A 21508-nucleotide genomic window follows, 5' to 3' on the forward strand; every position below is an offset into this window, starting at 1 on the left:
GCTTCAAATATACCCAAAGGCTTGGCCTGAACAGCCGTCTGTGGCAACAAATTCCACAGATTCACCCCCTGGTTGAAGAAATTCCTCCTCATCTCTTTTCTAAAAGGATGTCCCTCAATTCTGAGGCTGTGCCCCTGGTCACAGACTTCCCCATTATAGGAAACACACTCTCCACACTCATTCTATCTAGGCCTTTCAACATTCGTTAGGTTTCAATGAGAACCCTCCCATTTTTCTAAACTGCAATGAATATAGACCCAGAGCCATCAAATGCTCCTAATACATTAACCCCAAATGTATATTCTCATCCTCTTGAAATGAATTCTAACATTGTGTGCCTTCCTGATTTGCATTTTACACACCTAGACTCTCGCCTTGATGCCTGCACCATGACCACCTCAATATTTTCCACAAAAACAAGGCTTTTGAACCGGCACGTTAGTGGGTAAGTCAATAGATTATCAACCAAATCTGGTAACAATTTATTCAAACAAAGTGAGTTCAAATCTCACCATGGAGTCTGAGGATGTCAAACTGAAGAGATTAAATAAAACATTACAACCACAAGAGATTCTGCAGATCACAAACATGAGAAAGTCTGCAGATGCTGGAAATCCACAGCAACACACACAAAATGCTGGAGGAACTAATCAAGTCAGCATCTATGGAGGGGAATAAACAGTCGATGTTTTGGGCCGAGATTCTTCATCATTAGATTGTTTAGATTCAAGATTGTTTAATCATTTCCTGTACACACGCACAAAGGAGAATGAAATAATTGATCCAATGTGGCACAAAAAAACACACACAATAAGATAAAGAACACAATAATAAAAACAACAAATATAAATACATAAATAGCTTATATACATAGATTGACTGTATGTCCATGAAGTTACGTTAGGCACAGGAGTGTTTGTACATAAGGTGACTCTGACTGGAAATGATAAAGTAGTGGTGGTTGGGGTGTGGAGGGGAGGGTTAGTGGGTTGAGGTGTTGATCAGCCTTTCTGCTTGGGAAAAATAATGGTTTTTGAGTCTGGTGGTCCTGGTGTGGATGCTATGTAGCCTCCTCCCTGATGGGAGTGGGACAAGCAGTCCATGATCAGGATGGGTGGGATCCTTCATGATGTTACTGACCCATTTCCTGCACCTTTTCATATACACGTCCTTGATGGTGCTTCTCCTAATGCTAAGTAAGTCCAGATCATACCCACAATGCCTCCCCAGTCTTGAGGCAACGGGGGTTGAAGAATAAATCATGGCTTTGCCAGCAATGTCCATATACTGTGAAAGAACACCAACAATGATTGAGCCAACTACCCCAGTGTGCTTCAGTAACCACGTTGATGTCTATCTTCTCTTTGATGAGTAGCAGCCCAACACCAGGACAGTCTCTCTGTGGTGAACAGAAACATTCTAGCTTCTGCAAAATACCCTCTCTCAGTCTTTCAGTCTGCAGTCTGTACAAATCATACCCCATCTCAGTTTGTCCCAGGAAGTGGGCACTGAGACACTTGCGACGGATTGTACCCTTCACTGAAACCCAACAGACGGTGGTGACGCTATTCTCTTGATGGTTTTGGTCTGGGGTTTCCTGTCTGTGATAACATATTTGTGTGAAACTCAGACAACCTAAGTCCTCATGATGCTGAGCTTCCCTTAGAGGGGGAAGTTGTGGGGCCTGAAGGTACACACTCAGTGTCCACTTTAATAACTACTGCTCATTAATTCAAATATCTAATCTGCCAATTATGTGGCAGCAAATCAATGAATAAAAGGTTCAGTTATTGTTCAGACCAAACATCAGAATGGGGAAGAAATGTGATCTAAGTGACCTTCACTGTGGAATGATCGTTGGTGATAGACGGCGTAGTCTGAGTATCTCAGAAACTGCTGAACTCCTGGGGCTTTCATGCACAACAGTCTCTAGAATTTACAGAGAATGGTGCAAAAACCATAAAAAAAAAACATCCAATGAGCGGCAGTTCTGAGGACATTAAATGCGTTGTTAGTGAGAGGAAGGTGACAATGACTCAAATAACCGTGTGCTACAACAGTGAGTTCCTCAATGCACATCACATTGAACCTTGAAGTGGATGAGCTACAGCAGCAGAAGGTGATACCAGGTTCCACTCTGGTACCTAGTAATATGGCCAATGGGTGCATATTCTGAGAGTTACTTCATTACATTGACCACTGCTCCTCTGAAATGGAATGGCTGGGGGGGGGGGGGGTGGTGCATGGGGTTTATTCTCATGCCAGGGAGATTCTCTGCTGTTGGAGTGGGTTGGGGGGAGGGGTTTATTCTCATTCCGGGGAAATTCCCTGCTGATGGGGATGGGGGGGGGGGGGTTGGTGTGGGGGAAGGGGGTTTATTTTCATTCCAGGGAGATTCTCTATTGATGGAGATGGAGTTGGAGCAGGTTATTCTCTTCTGATGGAGATGGGGTTGGAGGGGGGGTTATTCTCTGCTGACAAAGATGGAGTTGGAGGGAGGGGGTTATTCTCTATTGATGGAGATGGAGTTGGACGGGAGTTATTCTCTGCTGATGTGCTATCTCCTCAGAACAGTGAGGATCAGGTCTTCTGGCCCACCATGTGGGTAAATTATGAATTAAATATCTCATTAAACTAATCCCAACTACCACATGATGCCATATCCTTCCATTCACTGTACATTCACGTGTCATTTTAAAATGCCTCTATGATATTTGTGTCCACTACCACCCCAGCCAATGCATTCCATTCACCCACCTCTCTGTGAGTAAACAAATCTTGCCCCACACGTCTCCTTTCACCCAATCCCTCTCTCCTGAAACGTGTCCTCTTGTATTAGACATTGGAACCTTCATAAGGAAGCTGAACTCCTTGAATTATAGAGTCACAGAGCACTACAGCACAGAAGCAGACCCTTCGGCCCATCCAATCTATGCAGCCTATTTTTCGACCTAAATGCATAGACCTGCATCCAGACAAATGTCTTTCATATCACTCCCATCCATATAATCTTTGGTCCACATCCCAGCTACCGATGGGAGGCCTGTATATAACTGACATCAGGGTCCTTTTACCCTTGCAGTTTCTTAACTCAACCCACGATGATTCTACATCTTCCGATCCTATTTCAAATCTTTTGAATGATTTGATGCCATTCTTTACCGGCAAAGCCATGCCTCCCCTCTGCCTGCCTTCCTCTCCCTCTAATACAACCTTGGACTTCCAGCCCCTCACTACAACCATCCATCAGCCACCATTCAGTGATGGCCACAACATCATACCTGACAACCTGTAATAGTGAATCAAGATCATCTACCTTATTTCTTATACTCTGTGCATTGAGATATAACATTTAGGGTACTGTATTTGCTATCCTTTCTGATTCAGCATCCCTAATCCACTGATACTCACCCTGCTGGCTGCAATTTTGTCCTATCATCTGCCTGCCCTTCCTAACAGTCCGACTGCCCACCATCTTTGCTTTTTTTTAATCATCCATCCTATCCTGAGTCCCTTCACTCAGGTGCAACCCATCACTTTTGAACAGGTCATACCTCCCCCAGTGATCCAAGGACCTGAAGCCCTGCCCCCTGTACAAGCTTCTCAGCCATGCATTAATCTGCCAAATCATCCTGTTTCTACCCTCACTGGTGCATGGCACAGGCAGCAATCCAGAAATTACTACCCTGGAGGTCCTGCTTCTCAGCTTTCTATCTAGCTCTCTAAAATCTCTTTTCAGAACTTTTTTTCTTTTCCTACTTCTGTCATTGGTACCAATAAGTACCAAGACATCTGGCTGCTCCCCCCCCCCCACAAAATGCTGTGGACATGATCTGAGTATCCCTGACCCTGGCACCAGGGAGGCAACTACCATTTGGGTGTCCCGTTCACGTCCACAGAATCTCCTGTCTACTGAGTCCCCTGTCACTATCGCGTCCCTCTTCTCCCTCTTTCCCGCCTGCACCTGGACCCGTACTCAGTGCCAGTAACCCAGTCTTTGTGGCATTCCCCTGGGAGGTCATCCCCCACAACAGAATCCAAAACTGTACATTTATTATTGAGGGGAATGGCCACAGGAGTGCTCTGTACTAATTGCCTATTTACCTTCCCATTCCTTCTCCTGACAGTCGCCCAGCTAACCACCCCCTGCAACTTCAGAGTGACTACTTCCCTGTAACTCTGATTGATTATCTCCTCACTCTCCCGTACAAGCTGAAGGTCATCCAGCTGCTGCTCCGGATCCCTAACATGGTCTTCAAGGAGCTGCAGCCAGATTCACTTCACACAGATGTAGTTCCCTGGGAGACTCTGGGTCTCCCAGGACTCCAACATCTGGCATGAAGAACTCACAACGGCCATTTACTACACTAGGTGCAGTAAGAGCATAAAGAGGAACATTAACAGTAACTTACACAGAGCTAATGCTTCATTTGAGCAGAAGCTTCTTTGAGCCAAAGCCTGACACACCTGCTCTCACCACTGGCCTACTCTCAATAATGTCCCCTCTGTACTTTTAAACAAGCATTGCCAACCTGTGAGAAACCTCATCACTGTGGCCTGCTTCTGCCACAGGTTGGGCCATTGTACCTATTTAAACTTTCCTTAAATGTCATAGAGTGCTATAGCACAGAAACAGGCCATTTGGCCCATCTAGTCTGTGTCATATTCTACCTAGTCCCATTAACCCACATCTAGGCTATAGCCCTCCATACACCTCTCATCCATGAACTTATCCAAACTTCTCTTAAAAGTTGCAATTGAACCCACATCCACCATTTACGCTGGCATATTGTTCCACACTCTTACCACAGATCCTCATCATGTTCTCTTTAAATATTTCACCTTTCATCCTTAACCTATGACCTCTGGTTCTAGTCTCTGTAGAACAAGCCTATTTTCAGTTGCCCTATCTGTACCTCTCATAATTTTGTAGACCTCTATCAAATCTCCTCTCATTCTCCATTGCTCCAGGGAATAAAGTTCTAAACTATTCAACCTTTCCCTGTAGCTCAGATCCTCAAGTCCTGGCAACATCCTTGTAATTTTTCTCTGCACTCTTTCAAGCTTATGTACGTCTATCCTGTCAGTCTCTGCTCACCTATTTATTTGTCTTTATTTTATTTAGAGAAACAACACAGGAAAGGCCCTTCTGGCCAATGACCCACCTTTTTAACCCTAGCCTCATCACAGGACACTTTACAATGACCAATTAACCTACTAACCAGTACGTCTTTGGACTGAGGGAGGAAATCAGAGCACCCGGAGGAAACCCACGTACACACGGGAGGACATAAAGCCAGAATTGAACATGAACTCCAATGCTCTGAACTGTAATAACGTCAAGTTAACTGCTCTGCTACCACTGTTGTGATGGGGAGCTGAACACTGGCAGTGCTGTGCTATGCAGACAGCAAAATGAAGCTGGTGGCAACAATGGTGATTATGGAATTACAGTAATGTTGTAGAGATAGTGTGGTTTACCCATATCTTCCAGGGAAGGAAATTTGACATTTTAATCTGGGTACTGGTATGATTCAGTGTGAAAAATACAGCCCCCACGTTTCCTTTGAGCTACTCCTCTTTCACCTGAAATGTACACCCTTAAGCAAATATCATAAACACAGGAGATTCTGCAGATGCTGGAAATCCAGAGCAACACACACAAAAAGCTGGAGGAACTCAGCAGGTTAGGCAGCATCTAGGGAGAGGAACAAACAGTTGACATTTCAGGCTGAGACCCTTCATCAGGACTGGAAAAAAAGGGGACAAAAGCCAGAATAAGAAGGTGATTTATTTTATCTTTAAATACAATAAAAATAAAAAGATATTAAACAAATATTTTTTTAGCTCAGTCTGAAAGTACATTTTGAAGGAAAGAGTATGTTTTTCAGCTTCAAATTTCAGCACAAGGATGTTTTGAGAGGTAAGTACACCAAGCAGCCAGATCTGTCACTGCTGTCATGAGTCGATTTTTTGCAGATGCATCAGACTCAGGTACAGTTACCACAGATTCACAGTCGTAAGTAGAAAACATTGAAATGGGTCTGGTCAAAGCAGCAGTAGAATTAACTTAGTAGCTGCAAAGTGACACAACAAGGTTTCTTTGAAGAAAAAAAGGTATTGGAATTTAGAAGAGAAGCATTGGGAAGCACAGCAGCATATTAGTTTATGGTGCCAGTCACCAACCCAAGTTTAATTCCCACTGGCATCTGTAAGAAGTTTCTACGTTCTGCCCATGGGGTTTCGTCTGGGTGCTCCGGTTTCCTCCCACAGTCCAAAGATGTACCAGTTAGTAGCTAAATTGGTCATTGTAAATTGTCCTCTGATTAGGCTAAGGTTAAATAGCTATATAAGACCTTACTCCCAATTGAAGTACTGTGTTCAGTTCTGGTCACCTTACTACAGGAAGGGTGTGGATACTGTAGAGAGAGTGCAGAGGAGATTTACAAAGACATTGCCTGGATTGGGGAGCATGCCTTATGAGAATAGGTTGAGTGAACTCGGCCTTTTCTCCTTAGAGCGACAGAGTATGACAGGTGACTGGATAGAGGTGTACAAGATGATGAGGGGCATTGATCGTGTGGATAGTCCAGATGATTTTTTCCAGGGCTGAAATGGCTAACACGAGGGGACATAGTTTTAAGGTGCTTGGAAATAGGTACCGAGCAGATATCAGGGGCAAGTTTTTTGCACAGAGAGTGGCAGGTGTGTGGAATGTACTGCTGGTGGTGGTGGTGGAAGTGGATACAACAGGGTCTTTTAAACGACTCTTAGGTACACAGAGCTTAAAAAAATAGAGGGCTACGTGGTAGGGAAATTCTAGGCAGTCTCTAGAGTAGGTTACATGGTCAGCAAAACATTGTGGGCCGAAGGGCCTGTAATGTGCTGTAGATTTCTATGTTCTATGTTTTATACTGTAAGTAGGAGGGTTGCTGGTTGGTGTGGTTCATTGGGCTGAAGGGCCTGTTCTGCACTGTGCCTTTAAATAAATAAATAAAGCAAGAGGCTGCACAAATAACAATCAGCAGGTCGAGCAGTATCAGTGTAGCAAGAGGGAGATTCTGGGTTGACACCCTGCGACAGGTGATAAGGTTTAAATTCACTTACCGCTCCTTGATAAATTTCAACTTCTCTGTCTGTGAAGTAAGGCATCTGTTTGAAGGGGTTGACGGAGATGAGCACTGTTCCGATGTAAGTCTGAGGAACGGGTTAAGGCATTTACTGGATAAGAATGGAATCCAACATTCCTGTCTGTGACACCAGCGGGAGGAAGGAATTTCCCAAGAAAATGGCGGAGAGTTTCTTGGCTGCTCTGCAACCCTGATGCCTGCAGCAATTCACACCAGGAGAGCAGTGTTTGCTGCTGTGAATTCAAGTACAGAGTCACAGATATAAGCCCTTGCTCCACCAAATATAAAATGTGCAAATGTAAAAATATTCTGTAATATTTTCAAAATAAAATGAAAAGTTTCCAAGTATCAAACATTTTACTATGAAAAGCAGTAAACAGTAAAACACTAAATCAAATTAATATTTGGTGTGACCACCCTTTGCCTTTAAACCGGCATCAGTTCTCTTAGGTACATGGTCGTGCAGTTTTATAAGAAAATCGGCTGGTAGGTTGTTCCAGGCATCTTGGGAGAACTTGCCACAGTTCTTCCACAGACTTTGGCTGTCTCACGTGTTTCTGTCTCTCCAGGTAATCCCAGCCAGCCTTGATGATGTTGAAATCAGGGCTCTGTGGTGTACAGCTCCAACACCATATACAAGTTTGCTGATGACACCACTGCTGTGGGCTGTATAAAAGGTAGTGATGCATCAGCATACAGGAGGGAGATTGAAATTTGGCTGAGTGCTATCACAACAACAACCTTTCACTCAGTGTCAATATGACCAAGGAATCAGAATCAGAATCAGACTTTAATCGCCAAGTACCTGTGCACATACAAGGAATTTACTTCCGGCAGATGTTGTCTCTCTGCTCATAACAATAATAATGATAAATATAAATGAAAATATAGATTATACATACAGGTAGTGCAATCCAAGTAATAGTTAGCCAACAGTTAACCAGCAGTTAACTGTTCAGCAAAGTGACTGCAGTAGGGAAAAAAGTTCTCCAGTGCCTATTAGTCTTAGTCATTGTAGACTTCAGGAGAGGGAAACCAGAGGACCATAAGCCAGTCCTCATTGGAGGATCAGAGGTTTACATTCCTGAGTGTCACTATCTCAGGGGACCTGTCCCGGACCCATCATATAAATGTAATAGCAAAGAAAGCACAACAGCACCTCTACTTCCTCAAGAGTCTGCTGAGATTCAGCATGACATCAAAAACCTTGGCAAACTTCTTTAGATGTGTTGTGGAAAGTGTGCTGACTGGCTGCATTACAGCCTGGCATGGCAACACCAATGCCTTTGAGTGGAAAATCCTACAAAAGGTAGTGGATTTGGCCCAGGACATCATGGGTAAAACCCTCCCAACCTTTCAGCACATCTACATGAAACGTTGCCATATAAAAGCGGCATCCAACATCAAATATCCTCACCACCCAGGCCTTGCCTTTCTCTCACCGCTGCCATCGGGTAGAAAGTATACACAAAGTACACTGCAGATGCTGGGGGCAAAGCAACACATACAACATGCTGGAAGAACTCTGCAGGTTGGGCAGCATCCATGGAAATGAACAGTCAACGTCTCAGGCTGAGGCTCTTCGTCAGGACTGAAGAGGGAGGGGGCAGAGGTCACATAAAGAAGGTGGGGGGAAGGTGGGAAGGAGAAGGCTGGTAGGTGCCAGGTGAAAAACCAGTAAGAGGAAAGATCAAAGGGTGGGGGAGGGGAAGCAGGGAGGGGATAGGCAGGAAAGGTGAAGAAGGAATGTAAGGGGAAAGCACTATGGGTAGTAGAAGGAGGCAGAATCATGACAGAGGTGATAGGCAGCTGGAGGAGGAGGCAGAGTGAAACTGGGATGGGGGGAGGGAGAGGGAGGGAATTACTGGAAGTTGGGAAATTCAATGTTCATGCCAAGGGGCTGGAGACTACCCAGACGGTATACGAGATATTGCTCCTCCAACCTGAGTTTGGCCTCGTCGTGGCAGTAGAAGAGGCCATGTATGGACATATCTGAATGGGAATGTGAAGCACAGTTGAAGTGGGTGGCAACCGGGAGATCCTGTCTGTTGTGGCGGACGGAGCAGAGGTGCTCAATGAAGTGGTCCCCCAATCTGCATTGGGAGCACTGGGAGCACCGGATGCAATAGATGACCCCAACAGACTCACAAGTGAAGTGTTGCCTCACTTGGAAGGTCTGTTTGGGGCCCTGAACAGTGGTAAGAGAGGAGGTGTAGGGACAGGTGTAGCACTTATGCTTGCAAGTAAGTGTAAGGTAGAAGGTACAGGTGCCTGGGATCTCACACTACCAGGTTCAAGAACTACTCCTTGACCATCAGGCTCTTGAACAAAAAGGTATAACTACAATATTTCTACTTCTGGTGTTCCCACAACTGATAATCTCACTTTAAGGACTCTTTATTCCATACGTTATTTATTGCTATTTATTTATATTTGCATTTGCACAGTTTGTTGTTCATTGATCTGGTTTACAGTTTACTGTTCTATAGGCTTGCTAAGTATGCCCACAGGAAAAGAATCTCAGTTTGTATGTGGTGACATGTATGTACTCTGATAATAAATATTACTTTCAACTTTGAACTTATAACCAAAACAAGATGCCTACGACTTTTGCACAGTACCGTACGTGCCAGTACTCCGGTACCCTTCCTCACTCATCCCATTTACGAGAACTTGCTCCGGAGTGTTCTATGCCTTTACAATTCAGGATTAAATCCATAATGCATATCACTGTATGTTTTGATGTACATGGGACAAATAATCTTTTTATATTAAAAAACAACTTCTTAATTGTTCATAGACTCTTTGTTTTACCACACCTCAGGCAATGCGTCCTGTGTTCCAAATACCCTCTGGGTGACAAAATCCCTCCTCAGATCTTCTCTAAGTCTCTCACTTTGTGCTTCTCGTTCTATGTACCTCAGCTCTGAGGAAAATGTTCCTACTATCTACCTCCCTTAATGTTTTATGCACCCCGTTGTGTCCCTTGCCCCCCCCCCCAATGTCAGTCCCTCTGCTTCAGGAAGAACAGACCCACGCCTTTCCAGTCTCTCCTCAGAAGTGAGACACTTCACCCAAGACAACCCCACTGAATCTGCTCTGCACCCTTTCCAGCACTAACATATCCTTCCTGCTCAGAGTAAATGTATTATCAAAGTACATATACAGTATATCAACATATACAACCCTGAGTCCATTTTCTTGTGGGCATTCACAGTAAATACAAATAAACACTTTGTGGTGGGATGACAAGATTTCTTTCGTACCTCAAAATAAACATTCATGATGAAAAAAATAGTTGTAAGAATTAACTGTGAAGTGCTTTTTCATTCTTACATTCATAGTGCTGCACAGTGTTCTACTGCATTCCTGAAAACCAACAGGACAGTTGCCACTCATGTGGCTCCCTGGGGCGGTAATTTGCCACAATCATTGTGGAGCTTCCTCACCCAACATGGCCCCTCTCCCTCCAGTGCCTCACATTGTGGTGGTTACACCGAGCATCAGTGTGTCCCTCAGCATGTCCTCCTGCAGCCTGGAGTGTGTCATTTGACAGCATTCCTCCATGGACATCTTGATGAGCTGGCAGACCAACATGTTTCGAGCAGACCAAAGATCATCTTTCACCGAATTGGTGATCTGCCAGCGTTAAATGATGTCTATCCCTCTGTGTGTCCCTGGAAAGAGTTTAGAGATCGGAGCATCCTCTGTCACTCAGCTACCCGGGTGAACCGTGACGTGGGCCCCTGCCCACCTGGGAAAGTACAGTCTCCCTGTGCTGGACACGTTCAGGGAGATACACTCCTGACTTCTCTGTATTAGTGTCCTGCACGTTAGACTCAGATGATGTGCTCCCATCCACCAACACCTTTGAGTTTATTTAATACATCTGGTTTTTATAACAATTTTGTCCCCGGATTATTGACCAGGATTACTGGTATTTACAAAGCTGACATGAGTGTGATTACTAAAGGCCAATGTTTGCAAGCCAATGAGCTTTACTCCTCACCCGTCACCCATTTACTTCACCACTGATCTGTGTGGTGCCCAAGTAGAGAAGCTGCTGGAAAGCCTGGGATTTCAGCCAAAGCAGATAGTTGGGAATAGGATCTCCAGGGGTTCTCTGGAGAAGGAGGCATTGAAATTTTTCCCTTCCTGAGCAGTGGTAGGGGTATTGGGGTTTCTGGCCACTACTGGCTGGGGAGTTAGTTACATCCTTTTCCCTGATGCTTGCTTAACCCCTCCTCTATGTATCTGTCTATTTATCTACTTATTCAAAGTCAAAGCAAATTTATTATCAAAGAACGTACGTCACTACAAACAACCCTGAGACTCATTTTCTTGCAGGCATTCACAGGAAAACCAAGAAATACAATAGACTTTATGAAAAATTGTGCATAAACAAAGAATGACAAACAACCAATGTACAAAAGTCAGATTGTGCAAATTTTAAAATCATAAATAATACTGAGGACATGAGTTGTAGAGTTCTTGAAAACGAGTCTGTAGGAAGTGGAATCAGAGATAAAATTAGAGATTCAGCACAATAATTTGCCCTTCCGGCCCAATGAGTTCATGCTACCCAGTTACACCCATGTGACCAATCAAGTTACTAACACACACATCTTTGGAACATACATCTGGGAACTGGAGCACCCAGAGGAAACCACACTGTCATGGGGAGAATATACAAACACCTGACAGACAGTGGTGGGAATTGAACCCAGGTCATTGGTGCAGCAGGCACCTCAACAATATTCCCCACCAGGAGAAAGTATTAACGGACTCCTCCTCTCACTCTTACAATGTGAATGTTCTACTGTAGTCCATAAGGCATCCAGCAGAAACCTTTCTAATTGTTTATCCCTAAATATAAAGATTAAATAACCACAGCATCAATTTAGACAAAATACTTGCCCTCACATCAGAGAGTGTGTTATATTGTTGCAATGTACAAAGACCAGACATTTTAACCATGGCAAAAATCATCAAGTAAATAGCAAGTACAGTAGTTAATTTGTTTTGAAAGACTATGGGAGGTGGTAAAGAGAAGTTCCAGTCTTCGAGTCATATAGAAAGAAACAAACTGAATTTATAGACACAGAGCTTCTGCAGATGAGTGGATTTACTGAAATAATAACACAAATGACTCAAAATACTTTTGAAATGAAGTCACTGTTTTAATTTATGGAGAAGGTAGGTCCATTTTAAGGCTCACTGTACAGGTTAATGGATAAATAGTGATCAGTCTGCTGTTCTTCAAGGTAATTTTGCAGGATCTTATGCAGGGGTAAATGCATTATATAAAGGCCAGCAATAGAATGCTCCATCAAAACTCACTGAATGGGAACCACGGAAAATGTCAGCACACACAAAATACTGGAGGAACTTGGCAGGTCAGGCAGCAGCTATGGAAAGGAATAAATAGTTGTGTTTCTGGCCAACACCCTTCATCAGGACCATATATCAAATTTTTGGAATGAAGTTTGAATGTGTAACTTTCTGCCTCAGGGTCAAGACTGTATGGACAGCCACACTCAAACGTCATCTATAAATTTACTGATGACACAACCGTTGTCGGCAAAATCTCAGATTGACAAGGAGCTGTAAAAGAATGATTTAGTTCGGCTGCTTGAGCGGTGTCACCACAACAATCCTGCACTTAACATCAGTAAGAGTCAAGGAAATGATTGTGGACAAGGAAAGGGAACACACACCAGTCCTCATCCAAATGAGGACTAGCTGTAGAAAGGCAAGCAGTTTCAAGTTCCTGGGTATCAGCATCTCTGAAGATCTATCTTGGGCCCAATATATTTGTGCAATCATGAAGAAGGCATACCAGCAGCTATACTTCATTAGAAGTTTGAACAGATTAGGAATGTCGCCAAAGACTTTGGCAAATTTCCACAAATGTACCATGGAGAGCATTTGAACTGGTTGCATCACTGTCTGGCATGGAGGGGGCACTGCACAGGATCAGAAAAAGGTGCATGGGGTTGTAAACTCATCCAGCTCCATCATGGGCACTAACCGCAGCATCTAGGACATCTTCAAAAGAGAAAGCCTCAAGAAGGTGGCATTTCTCACGAGAGACACCCAGGACATGCTCTCTTATCATAACTTCCATCGGGAAGGAGGTACTGGAGCCTGAAGACACATATTCAATGATTTAGGAACAGCCATCAGATTTCTGAATGGTCCATGAACCCATGTATACTACACTGCTAATTTTCTCTCTTTTGGACTATTTCTTTTTATGCATTCTGATTGCAATTTATAGGTTTTTTAAGTATAGCACTGCCACTGTAAAACTTCATGCCAATGATGATGAACCTGATTCTGATTCTGAAGAACGGCCATGAGCAAAGGCAGCTGTGCTGAACATTTCGTGATTGCTGGAGCAAGGTGCAGGGAAACTGACCTCTTGGACAGTACATAACTCTCTCTCTCACTGCTGCTTTCTCGTGCCTTCAGCTGTGAAATGGAACCGAAATCCACATCTGCTGTGACACAAGGACAGGCATTAGTAACATCTCTATCGTTTAGATTATAGTGCACTTTTAGGCATCCAAAACTCAGAGAAAGGCACTGAATTCACAACTAAATGACTTTTCTGTTCATGAGTGCCAGTGAGAAGTACAGAGAAGCAAAGGAAGTGGAATCACACTGAATACGCAACGTTCTCGAAAGGCAAGTTGCAAAGCTTTCCTGAGGACATTGCAACATTAGACATTGACAAACACAACACCTCTGTGCTGCTGTACCACATCTCAGAGAGAAGACTACAAGACCGTAAGGTATACAGTCACTTGGTCATCGAGTCTGCTCCTCCATTCCATCATGGCTGATTTATTATCCCTCTCAACACCATTCTCCTGCCTTCTCCCCGGAAACTTAGTGACCTTTTCATGTCACTACTTGACAAGATGGCTGAGAACTGTCCCTTTGAGATGTAGCAATAGCAATTATGGATAGCTCACTGGAGGGGGTTACACCACCAGTCTATATTAGGCCATCAGCTGTACACAGTGAACCTTGTACATAGGAAGGAAATGGGTTTGACCTCTTACCTAGGCTGAGTTAGCTAAACTAATCTGAAGCAGGTACAAAGTCAGCTCAACTGAGTTATTCTTTGTTTGCAGTGGATGACCACGACCTCTTCTGTGCCTCATCATACAATTCGCTCTTCATGGAGTGGTACTGAACTGCTTTCCTAGCCATTGGATCTCACCGTTAATCTCATCCGCCCAGTCCACCAGATCTGGCTTCACAAGCTAGGACAGGTATGTCCCTATCTCACTGGGGTATGAGGCCCACCAGCTACTCTCACCTGGTTTAGCCCGGCTGTCGAAGTGGTGTACCGGGTGTGGCTGCCGTCACACACAAACAGCTACCTGGAATCACAGGTGAGAGCTGAGTGGGGACCAAAGTTGTCCAGGGAGGGGTAGCACCTCTGGTGAAGCGGCTTGTAGTATCCATTCTGGGCAGCTCACTCACAAAGCATTAGATGCATTGTATAATACAGGGCACACTGTCTGTTTCAGGACTCCGGTCCAATGTGCTATGGACAGCTTTACAAACTCTCACGTCATCCAGCAGATGGCAACAACACTGCACACACCCTTGTGCCAGCTCGCTTGCCAGTCCTCCCAATCCATCACCACCTGCTCTCCCAGCAGTGACACTGATGCTGGTCGGCAATGAACTTGTGATCACCTCTGGCACTTACAGAAAGTTTGTGTTATGAACAGACCATTCTGAATGAACCTAAAGTCAGATCTAGTGAAAACTCCAAAGGATGCCTGGAAAAAAGTTTCCTGTTAGTATTTGTAATTGGCAGAGACTTGTGGCAGTGAATGGGTCACAAATGAAAGGAACTTGTGGCAGTGAATGGGTCACAGATGGAAGGAAAGAAACTGTCTTCTTGCAAGGAAGTCTGTAGAAGTTTGTGCTAATGCTAAGGTAGCTGGGGCAAGTCAGGATTTATGTGCGTCTGTGATAAGAAAATGCCACATCTTCCTTCCCATTCTCAGTTGGTGCTTGGTGCTGCCACCCAGGCTCCTTTGCTCTGAAGGAAAGCACAGCAGGAAATTCCTGTCCGTGCTGAGATGAATTTTCCTGGCACTAATTTGAAAGATTAGACTGGCAACTTTGGGGAAGTGAAGGCATGATCCATATTTGAAGTTTTAGCCAAAAAACCATGTCCTCTTGTTCATTTTACTTTCCCGCTTAGAAATGTTCATACTTTCAATATTTTTGGAAATTAATTTAACAATTTTTCACTCAACAAACTTGCATCAACTCACCGAATGAACTCAGAAGCCCCAACTTTGCAGACTTAACTCCTTGTGTCTCAGGTAACTAGGTTACACCAATGTCCACAGAGGATCTATATGGCAGGAATGATGTCAGAGAAGTAGATTCCTCAAATGTGGGGTATCGTGCAGGTCAGGGAAGGAGAAGTGATTGAAGCTTAGGTCAATAGTTTGGAGCTCTTGATCTGATCCAGCCAAATTGGTGAGTACTTGCCTTTATGTGTAAATCAGGAAAGTGAACCAAGCTTACCTATAGGAACTGAAGGCATTTTATAACTGCACATGGCTTAAATGAACTCAATTTCGTCAGCCTCTCCACACACTTTTCCAGAGTCACCCGTTGACCCTTCATGGTTCACTTGTCCACACTGCAACCCAACCCCCTTCATCTACTCCCCCCACCCAAGACTGCCGTTGAGCACCTTGTCGCACAGCACCATAGTGGTTGGTGTAACACTGTAACAGTGACAGTGGCCTAGGATCAATTCTGCTGCTGTCTATGAGGTGTCTGTACACTTTTCCTGGGAGCACATGGGTTTTATCTGAGTGCTCTGCTTTCCTCCCACTTTCCAAAGACTAGGATTAGCCTCGATGTTAAAGAGCAGTAGACATGTTGGTGCCAGAAGCATGGCAACACTCAGGGGCTGCCCAGGACCCAGGACAACCCTCACTCATCTGATTTGATGCAATCAACATATTTCACTGTATCTTTTGTTGGTTTAATGTCCACATTTCAAATGAAGCTAAACTTCACATTTATCTTAATTTTAATAGAACTGAAGCCAGTGAAAACATCAAAGAGAATGTCCAGCATCTTTAAATGTGAACTTCCAGAAACGTTTTGGTGAGACACATAATTGAATGTGACTATGATGACTGTAATTAGTAGCAATTACAGTAAATAAAGTGCAGGGACAGAGTAGAGTTCAAAGGAAGGCAGGGTGTGGCCTAAGAATTGTGTGGGACAGGCAACCTGATTATAAAATAATTTAAACAGAGGCACAAGATGAAAAATTTCAAATTATTGGACAGAACTGAGAGGGTCAATGTAGGCATTTGCAAGAGAACAGAGAGATTAGTGGGTGAACAAAGCTATAACAGAGAAAATGTGCCCTTAAATATAGATTCCATACACAAGCATGACTATGGCCCATACTGACAGCTCAAAGCCTTCTCACAGTCCTTCTCCTAGTCTCTGTACTAGCAAAACACCCCGGTCACCTTTCTTCATGTCCAAATAAAAAACATCAACCCAATAAGCTCATTTCAGTTTACATCATCACTCCACAGTCTTACTCCTAGTCATTTTTCTCTGTTGCTTCTTTTGTCTAAAATCTCATAAATTTAAAGTTTTCATTCTTACTTTCAAATGCCTGAAGGCTCCCCCTCTGTCTCTGTATCCTCCTCATGCCTGATAACAATTGGAGATACCTGCGTTCCTCCAGGTAACTTCTTCATGCAGAAGGTGGTGCACATATGGCATCCATCATTAAAGGCCCCACCACCCACAGCATGCCCTCTTCTCATTACAACCATCAGAGAGTAGGTGCAGAAGCATGAAGACATCCACTCAACATTTCAGTAACAGCTTCTTCCCCAACACCATCAGATTTCTGAATGGAGAATGAACCCGTGAATCTCGGTATTTTCTCCTCTGTTTTTGCACTACTTTTTTACCATCTATAGATTTGCCAATGAGACAATTGTTGGCAGAGTTTCAGATGGTGATGAGGAGGTATTTGGGAGTGAGATAGATTAGCTGGTTGAGTGGTATCACAGCAACGACCTTGCACTCAACATCAGTAAGACCAAGGAATTGATAGTGGACTTCAGGAAGGGGAAACTGAAGGAACACACACAAGTCCTCATTGAGGGATTAGAAATGGAAAGGGAGAGCACTTTCAAATTCTTGAGGGTCAACATCTCTGAGGATTTATCATGGGTCCAACATATTGATGCAATTACAAAGAAGGCATGACAGCAGCTATACTTTACTTGGAGTTTGTGGAGAATTGGTATGTCAACAAAAACTCTCACAAATTTCTACAGGTGGACTGTGAAGAGCATTCCAACTGGTTGCATCACCATCTGGTATGGAGGGGGTCACCATACAGAATCAGAAAAAACTGCAGAAAGTTGAAAATTCAGCCAGTCCCGTATTGGCACTAGCCTCCCCAGCATCGAGGACACCTTCAAAGATCAAAACCTCAAAAAGGTGGCATCCATTATGGAGCCCAATCACCCAGGACATTGCTACCATCAAGAAGGAGATACAGGAGCCCGAAAACACACACTCAATGTTTCATAGAAACATAGAAAACCTACAGCACAATACAGGCCCTTCGGCCCACAAAGTTATGCTGAACATGTCCCTAGCTTAGAAATTACTAGACTTACCCATAGTCCTGTATTTTTCTAAGCTCCATATTTCAGGAACAGCTTCTTCTCCTCTGCCATCAGATTTCTGAATGGACGATGAACCTGTGAACACGATCTTAGTATTTTTGTCCTTTCTTTTTCACTACTTATTTAATTTCATTTTTATATATACTTCTTATTGTAAGTTAGTTATTATTATTATTTATTGCAATGTACAGCTGTTGCAAAACAACAAATTTCATGACATATGTCAGTGGTATGAAACTGGATTCTGATTCTCAGTGTTAAAGACTGTCAGTGGTGAGGTGTGATGTGGTTACAGAGAAAGCAATTGTATAAGTGATGTTCATGCAATTTGAATTGTTACTGCATAGTTTGAGCCAACATTTGGAATTCACAGGGAACCTGCAGGCTAGTATGGAGGCTTTGCGTGACTGTAACTCTTAAACAGAAACCTTCTCAGAATCCAACTACTGAGAAAAGAATTATTTCCAATCAATCCTGAGGGGAAATGAAAATAATATTAATAATGCAACACAATTGAGGAAAGAAGACCAAGACATTACTTAAACTAAAAGCAAGTATAAAAAAGTAAAATCAAGGGTCTAGCATGTTTTTGCAACACACACAAAATGCTGGAGGAACTCAGCAGGTCAGGCAGCATCTATAGAAAAGAGTATAGTCGACATTTTGGGCCAAGACCCTTCAGCAGGACTGCTAGAAGCGTGGAGACATTTGCAGGCTGGTCCCAGCACAACCCTCACTGATCTGATTTGACGTAAGCAACACATTTCACTGCAGGTTTCAGTGTATGTGTGAAAAATAAAGCTAATCTCTATATTTTTGTTTATAGTGTATTTTATATATTGCATTAGACTGCTGCTGCAGAACAACAAATTTCACAATGTGATTTTAAACACTCTGATTCTGATTCTTTCACACACACTATTAGTCCTCTGATACCATCGATAAACATTCACAGGTCAGCCATTATAGCTCTCACAATGAAGCTGCTCTATTCTGTGGTGATTTGACTAGATCCATTGTGATCCACCCCAATCATTTACAGAGTTCAGTGTGAATGTCCATCTTACCCAGAATCCAGTGTGAATGGCCACCTTACCACAGAATCCAGTGGGAACACCCACCTTACCACAGAATCCAGTGGGAATGGCCACCTTACCACAAAATCCAGTGGGAATGAGCAATTTACCACAAAATCCAGTGTGAATGGCCGTCTTACCCAGAATCCAGTGGGAATGCCCATCTTACCACAGAATCCAGTGTGAATGGCCGTCTTACCCAGAATCCAGTGGGAATGGCCATCTTACCCAGAATCCAGTGTGAATGGCCGTCTTACCCAGAATCCAGTGTGAATGGCCACCTTACCACAGAATCCAGTGTGAATGACCACCTTACCACAGAATCCAGTGTGAAGGAGCATCTTACCCAGAATCCAGTGTGAATGCCCACCTTACCACAGAATCCAGTGGGAATGGCCACCTTATCACAAAATCCAGTGAGAATGAGTACTTTACCACAGAATCCAGTGTGAATAGCCATATTACCCACAATCCAGTGGGAAAGGCCACTTGAAGATATTATAAGACCATAAGACATAGGAGCAGAATTAAGCTATTTGGCCCATCGAGTCTGCTCCGCCATTCAATCACAGCTGATTTTTTTTATCCCCTCCTCAGCCCACTGCCTGGCCATTATGTTTGAATGCACTCAGTAGATGAATTTATAGCACACTTACAGATTGGCATGTATAACATTGTGGGCATCACTGAATCATGACTGAAAGATTATAGATGGGAGCTTAATGCACTGTATTGAAAGGATAGGCAGAAAGGTAGAGAGCGTGGGGCGGCTCTGTGGTAAAAAATGAAATTAAATCATCAGAAAGAGTTGACATAGGGTCAGAAGGTGTAGAGTCTTTGTGAGTAGAGTTAAGAAACTGCAAATGTAAAAAGACCCTAATGGGAGCTGTATATAGATGTCCAAACAGTAGCAAAGATGTGGTTTACAAATTACACCTGGAGACAGAAAATGCATGCCAAAAGGACAATGTTATGATAGTGAAGGAAGAATTTCAATATGCAGGTAAATTGGAAAAATCTGGTTTCCAAGAGGGGGGATTTCTAAAATGCTTACTAGTTGTTTTTTTAGAGCAGCCATCTGGGATGAGCCCACGAGGGGATCAGCTATTCTGGATTGGATGTCGTGCACTGAACTGGAACTGATTAGAAAGCTTAAGGTAAAGGAATGATGAAGAGACAGTGGTCATAATATAATCAAATTTACCCTGAAATTTGAGAAGGAAAAGCTAAAGTTAGATGTATCAGTATTAGAGTGGAGTAAAGGAAATTACTGAGGATTGAGAGAGTTGCTGGTCAAAATTGATTAAAAAGGAACACTGGCAAGAATGACAGTGGAGCAGCAATGGCTGGAGTTTCTGGGAGCAATTCAGAAGGTGTAAGATAGATACATCCCAAAGAAGAAGAAGTATTCTAAAGGCAGGGTGATGCAACCATAGCTGACAAGGGAAGTCAAAGCCAACATAAAAACCAAAGAGAGGGTATAACATCAAGCCAAAATTTGTTAGAGGATTGGGAAGCTTTTAAAAATGAGCAGAAGGCAACTTAAAAAATCATAAAAAAGGAAAAGATGAAGTACAAAGGTAAGCTAGCCAATAATATTAAAGAGCATACCAAAAGTTTCTTCAGATATATAAAGTGTAAATGAGAGGCGAGAATAGATATCGGACCACTGGAAAATGATGCTGGAGAAGTAGTAAAGGGGAAGAAGGAAATGGTGGACAAACTAAATAATTACTTTGTGTCATTCTTCACTGTGGAAGGCACTAGCTGTAAGCTGGAGGTTCAAGAGTGTCAGGGGGCAGGAGCGAGTGAAGTTGCCATTACAAGGGAGAAGGGACTTGAGAATTTGAAAGGCCTTAAGGTACATAAGTCACCTGGATCAGGTAGTCTACATCTCAGGGTTCTGAAGGATGGGGCTGAAGAAATTGTGGAAGGATTAGTAACAATATTTCAAGAATCTGGTGTGAATAGTCACCTTACCACATAATTGTTTAATTGGTTATGATTGTTTAATGTCAGTTCCAGGACACAAGTATAAAGGAAATCTGAATAATTGTTACTCTGGATCTGATGCAAGACATTAAAAAAAACACAATAAGATAAAGAACCCAATAATAATTAAAAAACACAATAAATACAAATACATAAGATAGCTTACATACAGAGATTGATTGTATGTCCATAAAGTGACACTAGGCACAGGAATATCTGAACGTAAGGTGACAGACAGGAAACAATAACAGAGTAGTTATTGGGGGTGCGGAGGGGCGACTTAGCGGGTTGGGTATTGATCAGAATCAGAATCAGGTTTATTATCACTGGCATATGTCATGAAATTTGTTAACTTAGCAGCAGCAGTTCAATGCAATACATAATATAGAAGGAGAAGAAAAAACAATAAGTAAATCAATTAAAGTATATGTATATTGAATAGATTAAAAATTGTGCAAAAAGCACAAATAATATATATTAAAGCAATGAGGTAGTGTTCACAGGTTCAATGTCTATTTAGGAATTGGATGATAGAGGGGAAGAAGCTGTTCCTGAATCGTTAAGTGTGTGCCTTCAAGCTTCTGTACCT

The 21508-nt window shown here is 43.1% G+C and overlaps 1 protein-coding gene across 2 annotated transcripts in view; it reads right to left on the reverse strand.

Annotated features, from left to right (window-relative positions):
• LOC132405954 (unconventional myosin-If-like) overlaps window positions 1–21508 on the reverse strand; it is a 158653-nt gene that overhangs the window by 99150 nt on the left and 37995 nt on the right. Inside the window, exon 3 of one of the 2 annotated variants that reach the window (XM_059990985.1) lies at window positions 7108–7197. In XM_059990985.1, the coding sequence (XP_059846968.1) occupies window positions 7108–7197 (90 nt within the window). Of the gene's footprint in view, window positions 1–7107; window positions 7198–17842; window positions 17940–21508 lie in introns of those variants that run through there. The other variant, XM_059990986.1, reaches the window with a different exon arrangement.

This window comes from Hypanus sabinus, chromosome 16 (genome assembly GCF_030144855.1).
Source record: "Hypanus sabinus isolate sHypSab1 chromosome 16, sHypSab1.hap1, whole genome shotgun sequence".
Classification (NCBI taxonomy): domain Eukaryota; kingdom Metazoa; phylum Chordata; class Chondrichthyes; order Myliobatiformes; family Dasyatidae; genus Hypanus; species Hypanus sabinus.